General features: G+C 32.6%; 1 protein-coding gene across 11 annotated transcripts in view; it reads left to right on the top strand.

The window, feature by feature from the left end:
- Positions 1-17,347, top strand: part of LOC142618892 (TMV resistance protein N-like) — a 107,698-nt gene that overhangs the window by 88,692 nt on the left and 1,659 nt on the right. For 2 of the 11 annotated variants that reach the window (XM_075791932.1, XM_075791936.1), the window contains exons 2-10: positions 706-772; positions 4,545-5,066; positions 7,535-8,627; positions 8,779-8,994; positions 9,098-10,962; positions 11,486-12,804; positions 15,025-15,266; positions 15,603-16,010; positions 16,134-16,298. In XM_075791932.1, coding sequence (XP_075648047.1) covers positions 4,555-5,066; positions 7,535-8,627; positions 8,779-8,994; positions 9,098-10,951 — 3,675 coding nt within the window. In that variant the 5' untranslated portion in view covers positions 706-772; positions 4,545-4,554 and the 3' untranslated portion in view covers positions 10,952-10,962; positions 11,486-12,804; positions 15,025-15,266; positions 15,603-16,010; positions 16,134-16,298. Of the gene's footprint in view, positions 1-705; positions 773-4,535; positions 5,067-7,534; positions 8,628-8,778; positions 8,995-9,097; positions 10,963-11,485; positions 12,805-15,024; positions 15,267-15,602; positions 16,011-16,133; positions 16,299-17,347 lie in introns of all 11 variants that reach the window. The other 9 variants (XM_075791937.1, XM_075791934.1, XM_075791940.1 and 6 more) reach the window with 9 other exon arrangements.

The following is a 17,347-nucleotide window of genomic DNA, read 5'->3' as shown; positions in this document are numbered from 1 at the left end:
AAATTTCCCCTGAAAGTGGAAGTGAGCCCCACATGGAGGGTAGAATTTTCCACCGAAAGTACTATTATTTAATATTTATTGGTGATCAAGCTTTTCAACTTTCTACGTACAAAGCTGGTATTTAAAAATAAAATAAATAAAAAAGTTTTCCACCAGAGAATTTATGCAGTCCACGATGGAATGAAATTGAAGAAAACAAATTAACAAACTTTACAACGGATAACCATGAAGCTAAACCTACTCTGTTTAAATAAATAAACAAACGAGTGTTGTTGACTGAAAACAGAGGATGTGAGTCCCCCTCTTCTCTTTCACAAACACACAAATAATAGAGGCCATTCCTTTATTAAAAAGGCAATTATATAATAGGATCTGAATCCGACATTGTTTCCAAAAAAATTAAAAATTTCTCTAAACAAAACTTTATACTAGTTACCAGCAACTTACTCATTCTTATCTTATATTTTCTTTATGGAGTAAATTACTTGGATATAGCAGTAATAATTACGTTCATCCCACATGCCCCACACCTAAAAGAAACCAAAAAAGCAAAGTCAAGAGTAAATGCATTTAATAAGTCGGTGGTAGTAAGGATAAAAGAAGACATTGGAATCTTTTTTTTCCTCATACAAAGGTGAGAGCATTGCCTAAGCACAATAACAAATACTACAAAGTAAGAAAATTTTCTATTACAACTCTATTCAGGAGCGTTGTTTCAAGAGGTTTTAGAGCTTTACTTCACGACAGCCAATTGCTGCAGTTCTCCATATCCGTAAGTTCTTACTCTTCTACTTCTTGCTCGTATTCATGTCTTTTGTTTCTCTCCTTTCACTCCCTCTCTGAAAAAAAAGAAAAAGAAAAAAAAAAACACATCGAATCGTTTTTTCTTATTCCTTGAACTATTTTCCTATTATTTATTTTCTTCAGTTTTAATTGATACCTAATCTATGCTCTTTTATGGTTAATTCCTTACAATTTGGATGAGAAAATGTCTAATCTATTGGTGATGTTCTTATATACCAAACACAATCTTAGTGGGTGTTTGTGTCTAGTGAAGCATTTATGCTGTTCACATCACAATAATTCTGTAGAGATAGTCATAGAACAAAGCAATATGAATAGATTTTTTTTTTTTTAAATGAAAATATGAATAGAACTTTATAGTTGGTCAAAACGCAATAAATATATATATATATATATAGAACTTATATAACTACCACCAGGAGGTTATTCTTTGCTCTTTTTGGGAACGCTGAGTGTGTTGACACTTGACGGTATTTGTCATCAAATCTTTACTCCACAAAAGTACTTACCTGCGAGAGATACAATTTTAGGCCCCATTATTACAGCTGAAGTCAATTTTAAGCTAATTACATAATTAAGTCCAATTGTTTAAGTCATTAGCCAATAGAAATATGTGTGGACATTAAACACAACAATAAATCCCAATCACAACACAAACGCCCCACACAGTGTTTTCAAAGAGAAAACCTCGAAATTTGGGCAAAAAAACTCTCAAGATCTGTAGCACCAAACAATCCACTAAACAAGAATAGTTGCAATACAAATCACTTAACAAAACTTGGTAAGTTAAGTAATGACTATAAACTTGAGCCTCCAGCAACAACTAGCAACTAATTTCTCAAATCTTTTTTTTAAGTTTGTCTCTGGATCTGTGAATTTAACCACCAATATCAAGACAAAGTCTCCTTAGCCACTCAAAGGCCCCTTAGAGATTTAGGGATTGCTTCAATGTTTGGTAGAGTAGTTTGAGTAATGTTGTTTGAGTATTTTTGATATACATGTGAAGGAAAAAGTGTGTTGAAATGTGTGTAAGTGTGTTTAAAATGTGTTGTTTTGTGTTTGAGTATACTTACCATACGGGGCCCAAATAGCACCAAGAACTTAAAAGGTTTCTTTGTGCGTATTGGATTTAGTCTCTTCAAATGGAATTGGCAATTAAAGAGGGAGAAGTTTGATAGAATTGAGAAGGTCTTAGCTCTAGGCTTTTAGGTCACTCCACAGCTCTTCAATATAGAAATTGGGTTTAAAATTTTGTGAGAAATTGGGCTCATAAAGTGGAGTCTAAGGGTCCGTTTGGTTGGAGGAGTGGAAATTAAAGTGGAAGGATAGAAGAAATTTAGTTTTCTCTCTTGTATGTTTGGTTTAAGGGGAAGAAAAGTTGAGAGATGAAAAACTCATTTACTGGGATGAGAAGAAAAGTGGAAAGATAGAAAATAAAATTTGTATAAAATTTCTCTCTTACCCCTATTACATAATATAAAAAATAATTTCCTTCCAATCATTAAAAAAATACTTATTATCAATAAAAATTAAAAGAATAACATATTATAAAAATTAATATACTATTAATATTATATTATTATTTTTTGCTATTTTATTTATATATAACAATTAGAGGTGCTTTCTTAAATAATAATATATAAAAAAAAGAGTGAAAGCCCCCCATTTGATAACACCACCGTTGATTAAAAAAAGGGAAAAACAAAAAGCCAAAAATGCAAAAGCAACTGTTTAAAGCTTTGAATAAAAATGCAATACGAATTCAGAAAAAGAAAAAATAAATAAATAAAAGAAGAAGAAGAAGAAGAAGAAGAATAAAGCAAGACATTGAAAATAAAAAAAAGAACACAATGTGAACGTAATTCAATGCATAAACAATATGCATAGTCGTTACACTGAAAAGAGGGGTAAATCTAGTATTAGGCTAGCATGGTGTTTTCTCCCAAATTGGGGATAAAACATTTTGGTGGGCTCAGGGAAAAAATACTCGAGCCCCACCAATTTTTTTTTCCTCTTCTCCCTCTAACCAAACAACCATCAAAAGTGTTTTCTCTCCCTTTTTCTCTCATTTTTTTTTTTCATCCTCCCTAAAATCCACCCAACCAAACATACCCTAAGGGCCCATTTGAATGGAAGGAGGAATAAGAGCAAATAGAGTAGATTTGGCTGAAAATAGGCTAATAAATTATAACTAATTTCTCTCGAGTTTTGAGCAGTGAGAGGCGACAAAGAGACAAGGATGCTGCCTCAGGCTTTCAGTAATAATTTAAACACTTTTTCCAATAAAGTATTACATTTTATATAATATACTTCAATTATATTCCAAAATTTTAAATCTATCAAATCTAATTATCAAAATACCAAAATTAATCAAACTAAAAAAAAAAAGAATATAAAATAAACTCATATACATAGTGGGTTGGGTTGGGTTATATGGGTTGAAAAAATTATAAACTTGACATGACTGAAGGCTCCAAACATGTCTTTTTCCCAAAAAGAAAAAAAAAAATAGAAATAGAGTGCAAACAAAGTAACCTTTGTCTTTATCAACGATCTGAAGTGCAATATTAGGTAGCAGATAAAAGAAAAATAAAGTAATTATGCACTGCTTGTACCTTTCTTCAGCTACTTTACACATATTGCTTATACTAAATTAATTAGTGGATGTATTATTAGTCATAAAGTTTCCAGATTCTACTGGGGCATGTTTGGTTACTGTAATATGCCCTTAATATAATACACATTACGATTATGTGACATTAAAATTTTTGGTTTATTTTTTTTTTTTAATATTACTATAATTTAAAATTACAAAATATATCACATCACCTTAGTCTTATCACATTCCTAAACAATGTAATATTGTATTCTTGTATTGAGATTACATTAATGTAAGATTACAATAACGTAATATTACGGTGTAATGTAACATCACGGCGAACCAAAAGCCCCTTAAGCGTTTATGCGTGTCACATCACGATCAGTGGCATTTGGAATATATAGAAAGATAGCAATATGAATAAAACCTTATAGTTTTTTTTCTTTTAAGTGAATAGAACTTATTGTCCCGTCTCAAAAAAAAATCTTTATTGTTGATAAAAAAATCAATATAAATACTATAAATACGACTTTATAGCCGCCAGGAAATTCCTTGTCATCAAATTTCCACTAAAGCACTCAAAAATAAAAAAATTTCACTAAAGCAAGTAAAAAAGCTAGAGAAAGTAATATAAAGTATAAACAAAACTTTAGTTAAAATTTAAAAAGACCGAATGAGATTTGGTTCAATTGCAAACACATTCCCTGCACTTTTAATTTTGTATTGTTCATTTCGGTAATGACAAAATTCTTATTTCAAGTAATCATGTATAGTGCACGTGACCATTTTATTTTATAATCATTAAAAAAATTATTGTTTGTAACGAATTATAATAATAAAAATTCTTTCTAAATTAAAGTTTAATAAACAAATTCTTGAAATGCAAACTGGCGGTATTGGTTTGAGGGCTATTTGTATTTGGTGGCGTTTCCATGGATTTATGGGTCATTACTGAAAGCCTTAAGGTGTATGATACAAAATTAAAAGCACAGAGGATGTGTTTTGAAATTGACCCAAACCTCGGGGATATTTATGCAAATTGTTTGTCCTCTTCGCCAATCTATTTTCATTTCAAGTACTTTGTTTCTTCAATTTTGCCTGATTGTACTTTTTATGTAATTTTTGGTTCAAGATTTTCTAGGATAATTTCAATGGCTTCCATGAGCACTGGAAGAGCCATCTCACCATCATCATCTTCTTCTTTTACACCTCGATGGAAATACGATGTGTTCCTAAGTTTTCGAGGCAAGGATACCCGGAATAATTTTACAGACCATCTATATTTAGCTTTGAAACAGAAGGGTATTTTCACTTTTAGAGATGATGAAAAACTAGAGAGAGGAAAATCAATTTCACCAGAGCTCTCAAAAGCAATAGAAGAATCAAGGCTTGCTATTGTCATATTCTCAAGAAACTATGCATTTTCTACATGGTGCCTAGATGAACTTGCAAAGATCATTGGATGTGTGAAAGAGACGGGAATGACAGTTTTACCAATTTTTTATAATGTGGATCCATCTGATATACGAAAACAAATTGGAACTTTTGCAGAAGCTTTTGCTAAACACGAAGAACGTTTTGAGAAGAACATAAAGAAAGTGCAGAAATGGAGAGATGCTTTGAGAGAAGCGGGCAATCTCTCTGGGTGGTACTTACAAGATAGGTAATTTAATTTGAGATATATTTTTCTTCCGTATGTGTCAAACATATCTCCCTATATTTACCATGTGAATTATACTGCCAAACATATACACAAGATTTTGACTATAGTATATTCCACATTTAATATGTGAACATTATATTTCTTATGTAATCTATACTATATCAATAAAATAGGATTTTTTTTCTCAAAAAAAAAAAAGGATTTGATGGTTTCACTTTTAATTTAGGAAAACAATATTCATTAAATAATAAGAAATAAAATTATAGAATTTGAAAGAACAAAATATCATGACCTTAAATGTCGGATAATAATAATAATAAAATGTTGGAAAGTGTGAGAAAAACACAGAGGTATAAAGAGATGGTTATCTCTTAAAATCAAACTATCCATACATACATATAAAGTGGAGGAGTTAATGATAGTTATAAAAATTAGGGAAAATAACAATTTATTAAAAAAATATCTCCAAATAAGCTTTTTATTAACTTGTAACTCTACATATTCACGGACACATTTAAGAATAAATACAATTAGATAAATATTAAACATTCATATCTAAGCTTAATACAACTGATATTCATTTTAGTATTTTTGTTAATTCTTTAACAATACTTTGTAATGATAACTTTGAATAGAGTATGCAAATTTTTTATTATGAATTCCTTGATTTTATTTTTTATTTTGAAGAAAAGGTAATTTGACTATTTATATACTTAAGTTTGATTTACTTTTGAACGTAATTTTTGTTAATTTTAACAGAATGAAATTACTTAATGTTTAAAATTTCAAATAATGAATATGTTATGAAAATTGAGTTGATATAAAAATATAAAGAAGATAACAACCAATTCTTTAGAACACTATAGAATTTTTCATTGACATTTATGCATGAATTAAAAACAAGTTTTAAGGCCAAAAAGTTCAATTCAAAAAGTCTATATTTTACCCACAATAGAAAACTCTAAAACAAATAAATTCAATCGCAAAATCAAAGCACATAGTAATCCATCCTATCTCCAAAATCAACCTGGGTGACTCATAGTATGTTAATAAATTCAATAGATGTTAACATAAAAATTAGCTATGTATATAGAAACAATAGCTCAAATCATATGAATAGCAAAGAATAAACTTAGTATCACAAATAAGACATTGAAGATGTCATGTCATGTGTATAGTCCCTACAGGATGGGTCACACCCACATACTGCCCCCATCGATAGGGTCACTAGAAAATAAACAACTGCCAATTAAAATCACAACATCACAACTTCCACAACACGAACGAATTATAATCCGGATAGTGTACAAAGATCAAATGAGTTTCACAAATGCAATAGCAATAGCTCAAAGATATAAGAATGGAATTTGAGATTAAAAGGGTCACATGAGATGGTACAATGTGTAAAGAAAATGGCAATGAGTTGAGGACACTAAAAAAACATGGAAATTTATCAAGAATGAACTTTTAAATGGGTTCATCAATGAATATGGTAAAACAAGAGGAATAGTGTGTAAAGTCCCACTTATATATTTGGATCTATAAAAACCTCAAGAGGAGAGATTGTTATTTATATAAATGTATGGGAGGAGCGTCATCTTGATTCTTGATAAAACTTGAGGAATGTTGGTGGAATTTACTCTAATTTTAATTATTATAGTATATGTATGATATGATTTTGAGATGAGCTTATATATATATAATATCTAATTTTAATGTGAATGTTTTGGTGCCAATAACTAAATGACTAATTGTTATATAATTCTAAAACTCTCATATATTGTACCAAATATCTTATAATTTCACATGGAATGATTTTTTTTAAAGATAGGTTTGAGTCAAAAGTTATTTCAAATTTTGTTATTTTTAGTCAATAGTAACTTATTAAGGGCACAAATCGAAACAATTAAAAAGGTTAATGGTTTTAGTTGAAAATTTTAGAAATTGAAGGTTAATTTGAAACCAATCCAAGCCTTATGGGAATTATGTAATTTATAATTCTAACACAACTCCTAATTAGATTAATATTCTGACAATCAAAATAATTCCGCTATTAGATCACACGTTCTAGTAGGTGTAATTTTAAGTTGGCTTTCCACTGTTTAATGGCCAACAAGGATAATGACCATTGCTATCATAAGAAATAGGATTGGATGATGACATTAAATTTCCTCATTTCTAAATATTTTGCAGCTGCGCTCTTCCCTCTCTTTTGTAGGCTTTCTTCTTCTTCTTCTTCTAATTGTATAGTTAAAATACGGGTAGTTCTTTGGATTTTGGCTTGAAGCATTCATTTACATTATTATAAAAAAAAAAAAAAAAAAAGAGGCATTCAATTACATAAATTCAACCCAATTTCAGATTTAACCAACTAAACTTAATGCCACATGTCTACATAATGTTTTTGTTGGATATATCCTGTCCTTGTAAATTCAGATTCACAACTTATAGTTCTCTCTTCTTTGTAGGTCTGAGGCAGAATGTATCCAAGACATTGTGCAAGTGATATTAAATAAATTGAGAAATACATTCTCAGCACATACAATGGGACTCATAGGAATAGAATCCCGAGTGGAGAAATTGAAGTCATACTTAGCTATAGAGTCAAATGATGTTCGCATTATAGGAATTTGGGGGACAGGAGGAATGGGTAAGACAACTCTTGCAAGAGTTGTTTATAGTATGGTTTCCAATCATTTTGAAGCTTGCTGTTTTATTGCTAATGTTAGGGAAGAATCTAAAAAATGTGGTTTATGTAAGTTACAAAAAATACTTTTGAAAAAACTTTTGATGCTAGAAAATTTGAATCTACAAGATGTCGATGATGGAGTTCAAATGATCAAGAATAGGTTACATAACAAAAAGATTCTTCTTGTTCTTGATGACGTAAATGAATTAGACCAATTGAAGAAGTTAGCTGGGGAGCATTGTTGGTTTGGTTCAGGCAGTAGAATTATGATAACAACAAGAGATAAGCATTTGTTGGTGAATCCTGAAGTAAATGAAATATATGAGGCTGAAGTATTGAATCATGATGAAGCTCTTAAACTTTTTAGTTTGAAAGCTTTTAAAAAGGACCATCCAGCTGAAGATTATGAAAAGCTATCTCAAGCTTTTGTAGATTATTCTAAGGGGCTTCCTTTGGCCCTTGAAGTTTTGGGTTCTTTCTTGTGCAAAAAAAACATTGATGAATGGGAAAGTGAACTGAATAGGCTCACCGAATTTCCTGAAAGAAGAATTCTCGATGTGCTTCAAATAAGTTTTGATGGACTACAACCAATAGAAAAGGAAATTTTCTTAAATATTGCATGTTTTTTTAATCACATGTATCAAGATGTTGTCATAAAAATACTAGATGATCTTGGGCTTTATCCTAAAATTGGATTAAGGGTTCTCATTGATAAATCTCTAGTAAAATTGCATGAAAATCAATTGTGGATGCATGATTTACTACAACAATTGGGCCGAGATATAGTTCATCAAGAGTGCCCTAAAGACCCCGGGAAACGTAGTAGATTGTGGTTGTTTGAAGATATTGACAATGTGTTGACAAAAAATACGGTAAGGGGTTATTGAAATAAACTAAGCATATATCTTATTTTATTATTCAACATATATTTTTTTTTATAAAGAATGGTATGGAGTATAAATTATATTAGTCTAGCAATAATATAATACATTTTATACTAATCTCTCTTGTTCTTATTAATAGGGAACGGAGGCAATTCAAAGCATGGTACTAAAGTTGCATGAACCAAAAAAGGTATATTGGAATCCTGAAGCCTTTTCAAAGATGGGAGATCTAAAATTGCTTGAAATTTGTGGTGTTCAACTTATGCATGATCTCAAACATCTTCCTAATAGCTTAAGGGTTCTTGATTGGAGAGGGTACCCTTCAAAATCGTTGACATCAAGTTCCCAATCAAAGGTAATTTAGGTACCCTTATACTACTTTTTTTTTTATATATATAATAAGTTTGTTTGTAGAAACTAATTATTTTACTCTCTTTTTCTTTTTTGGCTTTTAACAGAGTTTTGAGAATTTGAAATTCATTGGGCTGAGTAGATCTCTAAAACTTATTGAAACCCCAGACATCAATGAAATCCCAAATCTTGAGAGTTTGGTTCTTAGATATTGTAGAAATTTACGTAGGATTCACCAATCAATTGGAATTCATAAAAAGCTTACTATTCTTAATTTAGATAGGTGCGAGAACCTCAGATGTCTTCCAAGCAAGTTTGAAATGGAGTGTCTCACGAAACTCAGACTTAATGGTTGCTCAAAAATAACAAAAATTCCAAAATTTGGGAGAAACATGAAACGTGTAGACTGCCTTTGTTTGAGTGGTACTGCAATTACAACACTACCCACGTCAATTGAGCATTTGACTAACCTTTGTGAATTGGATTTACGTAATTGCAAAAATCTTGTGCATTTACCTGATACCATTTTTAAGTTAAAGTCGATTATGATGGTCGATCTTTATGGATGCTCAAAACTGGATAGACTGCCAGAGAACCTAGGGAATGCCAAAAGTCTAAGCATATTGTTTTTGGGCGAAACTGCTATAAGAAAGGTCCCTTCTTCCATTGGTCTCTTAAAATATCTTTGTTGGCTAGATTTCAGAGGATGCAAGGGGTTATCATCTAATAAATCGAGGTATGAGCTCCTCCCGTTTTATTCAATGCCAACAATTCCTCATCCCATCGACTTGCTATTCTCTTCTCTATCTCTATCACCTGCGTCTTCTTTGAGGTACTTGGATTTAGAAGACTGCAATCTCAAGGCAATCTCCAATGATATTGGTTCCTTATTCTCTTTAGAATTGTTGGATCTAAGTGGAAATGATTTTGTTTGCCTTCCGGAAAGCATCATTCGACTTTCGAAATTGACATTGATGAACTTGAATAATTGCACAAGTCTTCGATCATTGCCAAAGCTTCCATTGAATATTCTACGCGTTGAGGCAGGAGGTTGTATCTCACTGGAAATGTTACCAGATCCATTAAAACCAAGCGATTCATTGGAACCATCTCTCTGTCTTCAAAATTGCTTTCAATTGGCTGACAATCAAAGCTGCGTAGACTGGTTTATCTCAGGGATAAAAAAATCCCTCAAGCTCTCTCCCTCTCTCCCTCTCCCAGTCCTAAAACCCTACCATTATTATCCATATGTCATTGTTATTCCTGGAAGTGAAATTCCTGAGTGGTTTAGCCACCAAAGCATGGGGAATGAAGTGAAAATAAAACAACCTTCTCATTTGTGTAAGAACGTGGGGATTGCTATTTGCGTTGTGTTTTGTACGATTGATGATCCACATCAAGTCATCCCCGATCTTAGTTATTATTTGATAGCCAATGGAAAAACAATTCCTATTGATAACTATCTCTCAATTGTTAAGCTTTCATCAGATCACGTTTCGCTAGCCTATGTGGTTCCTCAATTCTTCGACGAGGAATCAAATAAATTATTGTGGGAAGGAGACGTGAATGGATTCAGTCAGATTAGAATTCAAATTGAAACCATGATTCCAAGCACGATGATAAAAAAATGGGGGATCCGTATGATACACAAGAAAGACATAGAAGATCTTGATCGAACAATGGTCCAGTACAGCAACAGCAGCATCTCTCCTTATGATGGCATGGATGTTCTCCATCATAATTTCGACAATTCGTCAGTGGCAGTGGAATGTCACAAAGTCAAGCGCAGTCGTGATGATTACAATGGGGCTAAACCCAGTGGAGAAAGAAGCTCAAAAAGGATTAAAAGACACACAGAAACCAATGGTAACTCTGATTCTGAGGAGTCAAGTGAGTACAAGGACTGTGATGAGGAGTTAAGCGATTATGAAGAATCTAATGAACGAAACCCTGATGGTTAATCAACTTTTCAGTAAGTCACTGTCTTTTCCCTGTTGGTTTCTGCATTTTCTTTTTCTTTTAGTGTACATTTTTTAATGGATTGCCCACCACATGTTTGAGTAGAGTTGTCAATGAGACTCCTAGTGGTTTGACAACAAAGAATGGCAAGAAAATGGTTTTGTTGGTGTTTTAAAAGCATGCTTTTAATGTGATTAAAAGTGAGTAAACATCAAAACTGGAAGTTTTTGCTGCCAAATCTCATCTTAAATAGACATATCTTTTTCCTTTGCATTTTCTTAGCTAGACTTTTTTTTTCCTATTCTATTTTTTCCTCCCTAGACATTTAGGAGCTTAACAGAATATATATAATGTCAAGTTTGAATGGAAAGGGTGCTATAGCCTATCACATGTATTGCCTCCATCTGTAATATAATTACCTCATTTATCTGTGATATTAATACTTTAAAACTCATTTTATAATTGCTTTTTAATTATGGAAGTGTTTGACATATGATTATTGTTCTTTGGCTCTTGATATTCTTGAAATTTTCCAGGTTGTTTCGGATCATGACCAAGTTCAACCACCCATGCCCATCTCACGTGTTCATCTTTATAGTAATTAGACCCAAGCTGGCAAGCAAGTATTTAACAAGATTGAAAATGGGAGAAGGTAGTATGCTTAGATTTGTAAACCCCACTTTACTTGTTATTGTCGTTTTGATGCATTACACCTACAATTTAAGTTTTGTCACATTTTTGTCATTGTTTTGCCATTTTAGCCTGATTTATTACATCTCATAGTAAATTGATAATATACCTTTATAGACATCCAAGTATATACATATGGTTCCAATTTTTTTGCATGTCAACAAAGGGGTGTCCTATGAAACTGTTTAGGTTCTGTAAATGTTGTAGCAGATGTGCTAGTCAAAGATACTTTTAGCCGGGGTGGAATTCTGGATTCGTTTGAAAACTCTTTAGCCAAAATGATTCTGAGAGAATTTTACAAATTCATGTTTGTGTTGCTGACAAGCTCATAAGGTCTCATTTTAAATCTGGTGCTTATTTGGTTGAAAAGGATAATGGCTGTTGCTTAGCAGAAATTGTAGAAACCATGTCGGCAGGTCCTTTTTTTTTTATCTTACTAGTACAACCATAAGTGAAGACCTTGAGCATTGGAGCCATTTTGTAGGTTACAATCACCTTCTAAAATTATTGTCGTTCTTTGGAGGATTTTATTGAATTTTCTTCTTGTGAGGGCAGAATTGAGAAGACTTGTGAGGACTTTTTCCTATTTGTCAAAGATGCAGAAACCTTAGACCTTATTTTTTTTCCCTTGTCATCTAGAGAAATCTGGTTTGGTTTGATCTATCCATTAGAACTAATTTCATTCAGCCTTACTTGATTCAAGCATGGATGAAGAGAAATCAGGGCAATTTAGAGAACTTAAAGTACTTCTCGTTGTCTTTTGTCTCTATCTTATGGTCTATTTGGACTTATAGGAACACGGAAACCGTGAAGAAAGAGCCTTTCTCTGCCACTAATGTGGCCAAGTTTTTTAAAAGTTTGTTTGATTTCAATGTGCAGGGTAACTAATAGTTCAAAAAACAAAGAAAAGCCTCAACAGCAGCAAGAAAAGCAAATCCAGACCTTTAGAGAGGGTTCAATTGCAACCAATCCTGTTGGAGGAGAGCTGCAAGGGTAGGGGATGGAACTAGGGGGATCCAATTTCTTTTTTAAAAATAGAGAATATGCATGTCCATAGCTGCTTGTGAGGAGTCAAGTGAGTGATTAGTGACCTGAGATTTTTTCATTGGAAGGAATTTTGTGAAGTGACCCAGAAGGTTGATCAACATTTTTCTCTCTATTGCCCGTAAGTCACCATCCTTCTAAATTCGAGTTTTGTTGGTTGATGCATCATCGCTTTCCCTTTCCTTTGGCATATACTTGTACTCTTTTGGGTTAATTTTAACTTCAAAAAAGTTTATTGCTAGCTGTACCTTAGTTAATTATTAGCACTTATTCAAACTCCCTTCTAGTTTGTTTAATCAAAAAACACAAAGCAATACTCCTAGCTAATTTGATATGCATATAAAAAACTGAGTCTCATGAAAGAAATAATGATTAGGGCCATCTTGGTTTAGTGATTGTGTTACTTGTTTGTCCTGGTTGCCCCCCTTGATGTTGGATCATTGGACTATTTCATAAGGTGAATCTGTCACATGGCCAAGAGACAAAAGATAAGTGCAGTCCGTTGTATGCTTTTTAATTTCTCTCGTCATTGTTTTAAAAATTTTCAAGGTGCAAAAACAATATATGCATGCCACTACAAACATTACAATCGAAATTATTTTTTATCTCATTACATATCATATATGTAAAGTCATGCATAGATTGCAGTCAGAATGATTAGTCTAGCTAGGAGTAGCATCTAGCTTCCTCCCTAGTTGAAAGTTCTCTAAAGTTGTGTACTAACCTTCAACCAAAGAAAGTGCTCTTTTTTTTTTTCTTTTTCTTTTTTTCTGTTTTAGAGAACAGCAGCGTTTTCTGTTCTAGTTCTTGTTCCTTTTATTTTTGTTTTGCTCTGAAAATTCTTATTAATTTAAAGTATGACAACAGTTATATAACTTTTCCCCACTCCACTTGTTATATAGCTAAAGACAATCAGGATTCCAATTCTAAAATGTACAAACTTTACAATCAAATGTAGTTATAAAATTTAAAATCTTCAGCAACGAGGAACTTGATAATAACTTTTATGGGGAATTGATTTGGATATTTAAAATATCTGTAAAGAACAAATCATTAAAACAAGTTCTTGATACGTCCAAATATCAACATTATTAACAATTGATCGTATCGGAATTAGTCTTCCTAGAGGTTGTGTCTAGCTTCCTCCCTTGTTGAAGGTTTTTTAGGGTTGTTTACTAACTTGAAACCAAAGCAGATGCTCTTTTTCTAATTAAGAGAATAACTGATTTTTCTATTCATTTCTTTTTATTTTTTGCTTTTCCTTTTCTCTGAATTTTTATTATTTAAAAGTACAACAACAATCATAAAGTTACTAAAATGACTTGTATTAGCATGTTTGAGGACATTGTTATTGCAATTCTCATAATGCAACAATCGTTAGAATCAAATCATGGTTAGTGATGGTTCAAAATTTTCAACCATGAGGAGCTTGATCATAACTTACCTTAATGGGGATTTAATTTTGATACGCAAAATTTCTTCAATGACCAAGTCATTACCACGTTCTTGATACATCCAAATATTGTCATGTTGTTGACAATTGATCAGTTCATTGATCAACAGAGAAAGGTCTGCATCAGCAGCAGTAATATTCTTGGTGAACTGCTTAAACTATCAGCATTGGGAACCTAAACTTGTACCTATATGTTAATAGATTTGCCATCACCAACTAATTGAGAAGCTCTCACAGGAGACAATCTTCAAAGTTAAAAGCATTTAGTCCAATTTTATGTGTCACCAAAAAAATGTTGTGAATGACTGCATATTACTCAATTGTTAGACCTGTCTTGTCAGATCTGTCTTGTCAGATCTGTGATTTACCATAAGAGTAGCGCATTTGGATCTATTACTAAATGACCGTAAGGCATCTGATGCCTTTATTCAATGTTGGGAAATCATCAAAGACTTCATCTTCCCATGTAATGCTTGTCAAGAAGAATTGGTGAGACCTTTATAATATTTGAATTTCATTTTTAAAGTGTCATATCTTTCTTCCTTTGATTTCTTATTTAGATATTTCTTTCATTCATTCTTTCTTCTCCTTCCTCTTTTACTTCAGAGATTTAGGAGTTTAATAGGTGCCCGTGACATATCTTTTTTCTATTGTGCTTTCTTGTATATATAATTTAGTAGACAGGTACTACCACATGTAAGTGCCCCGTTACTTTTTAATAGTAATAGTTTGAAACTCTTTTTATATGTAGTACTGCTCTTTAATTGTTTAAGCTTTTACCAAATAAATTTTGTGCTATTTCCTCTTGATGTTCTTGAAGTTTTCTAACTTTTATACCTTTAACTCTAAATGAAATTATTGACTGAAATTTGTACTTACCCATATCAGATCACGAGCAGGGCAAAACTGTACATGCTCATTTCACAGGATAAAACAAACCAAAGACTTATCTCCATAGGTAACCAAGCTTGGCTACCCTATCAAAGTGACTCAACTAGAATTAGAATCAAAGGATAACAGAAGTTAAACCTGAGCATACAACAAACTTAGCCATAAATTACTAACCTAATTCTCTGGTGCATATTCAATCAGGCAAGCAACTGTGCAGAAAAGGTTGAAAAATAAAGAAGGTATCCTGCTTTGATTGATAAGCCTTGCTCTAATTGTTATCGTTGTTTTGATGCGATACATCCAGAATATAAGTTTTCATATTTTTCTGCTTGGTTGTCTTTTTAGCCAGATGTATTGTATTTTGTAGTGGAAAGATCCTACAGTTTCATTTTGATGTGTTTTGTCCAGAATTTAAGTTTAGTCGTGTATGTGTGTCAATCTTTTTCAATAATACTAAAAATATTATTTCGCTAGGTTATAAAACCCATACTTTAGTAATCCCTCAATTAAGTCAAAATAAGCTACTACTATTAATAGGTATTTAAACTTATCTTTACACTTTGGCTTGAAAACAGGACCTGATTAGAGAGCTGTACTCTCCAGAAGTGGCTGCTCAAATTTTAGCTATCCCTATCTCAAGCTGTTGAGTTACTGATAAGCTGCTATGGCCACATACAACACAACATAGTGAGTGAAACCAAGTGTCTTGTGCAATGAGGAAGAGAACTTGGATCGTTTATTCCTAAAGCACAGTCTTGCTTGGGCTGTATAGCCTCAACACAATGGTGTTTGAGGGACGAGGGTGCAAAACAGTGTACTCATGATGTGCTAATGCTCAGTAAAGTTTTGTTTTGTAGGTATGCACAAGCCTATGATGCACAACATGTTGATTAGAGAAACTACTAGAGTGTCCCAGGGCAAGTGTGTCCAGTCGTGGAAGGATGGCAAGTGTTGCTGACAGTTGAAGGGCACTGGCAGAGCAGGTGCAAATGGGTTTGTTTTGCCTATGTAGCTAAATCATGTGCTGGCAGATAATTTTTGGGCTGTTCCAGTAATGCTGTATGCAAACAAGTGGAAGCTTACTGTTTGAGGAGCATTTTTTCCAGGCTTGTATTTTTGGTTAGTGGAAGATTGGAGGACCTGTGTTTGGAAAAGAAGAAGGTTCCTTGGCAGCTTGCTGCGCTGACTGAAGAACACAAGTGCAAGGGAGTGAGAACGCCAGTGGTGTACATTGGCTGTGCATGGGAGTCACTAATGAGACTAAAGCCCAGGTTACTCTTGCTTCTAACTCTTTTATGAACATTTTTTGGGCTTGCAACTCTATTACTAGAGTTAACTTTAGCAGTCTGGATAATATATAGCCAATTTGTTTCAATAGTGGGACTTTAGAGTTACTTTCAACAAAAACTGTTCATGTTTAGTTGATATTCTCCACATGTTAATAGATAGTCAAAATTGCCAATGAGCTGGGTAGCTCAAATGTTATTTTCTGCCCCCTCAAATTTTATACCAACAGGTAATCACAAGGCTCATGAACTTGAGAGTTGCCTTGGAACGTCAATCAACAAGGCTAGCCAAATTTGGATAACAATGGTAAATTACTGATTCTCCCAAAAGTTTAAGCTATTAAGAAATTGTAAATTTAATCATTTAACCATAATTTTAACACTTCCTCTCACATGTGGACCTAAACCTCTTCCTAAAAAGTAGGGCCCAACTTGTGGGGTTTTTAACATTTTAAATTAAAGATAGAGTGGAGATAGGATTGAACTAAGGATCTCGTGCTCTTATACCATAGTAAATTACATATTCACCTAAAAACATAATAATTACTTAATTAGTAATTTATCAAAGAGTGGAGATAGGATGGAACTAAGGATCTTGTGTTCGTATAGTTGCAAGTCGCAACTCAAGAGTTATCAATAGCAAAGTTGAAAATTACTAGATTATAAGCGAATCTAGCTAAGGAAGAAGCATTGCCTTGCAGGCTTGCATTTAAAGTAGATAAAAAATTAGCTCACAGTTTCTCTTAGCATCTTCATCATACATTTTGTCATGGTGAAAGGTCTGAACTTTGTACAAAAGGGAAGATTAATGGCAACATCACTCAAAAAGATCAAAAATTGACAAACAATGCAATTATGTATAATCCTATCTGGTGACATTTTTACTTTTTACCTCATATAAATGTAAAAGAAAACTAAAGTAATATGACCTGCTTGAACACTTTCTTCAGCTACTTTACACTGCTAATACTAAATTAATTAGTGGATGTATTAGTCATAAAGTTTCCAGATTTCACTAAAGCATTTGTACATGA

This window comes from Castanea sativa, chromosome 12 (genome assembly GCF_040712315.1).
Source record: "Castanea sativa cultivar Marrone di Chiusa Pesio chromosome 12, ASM4071231v1".
NCBI lineage: Eukaryota > Viridiplantae > Streptophyta > Magnoliopsida > Fagales > Fagaceae > Castanea > Castanea sativa.
The sequence above is the reverse complement of the archived record's forward strand: the minus strand, read 5'-3'. Positions and strand labels throughout refer to the sequence as shown.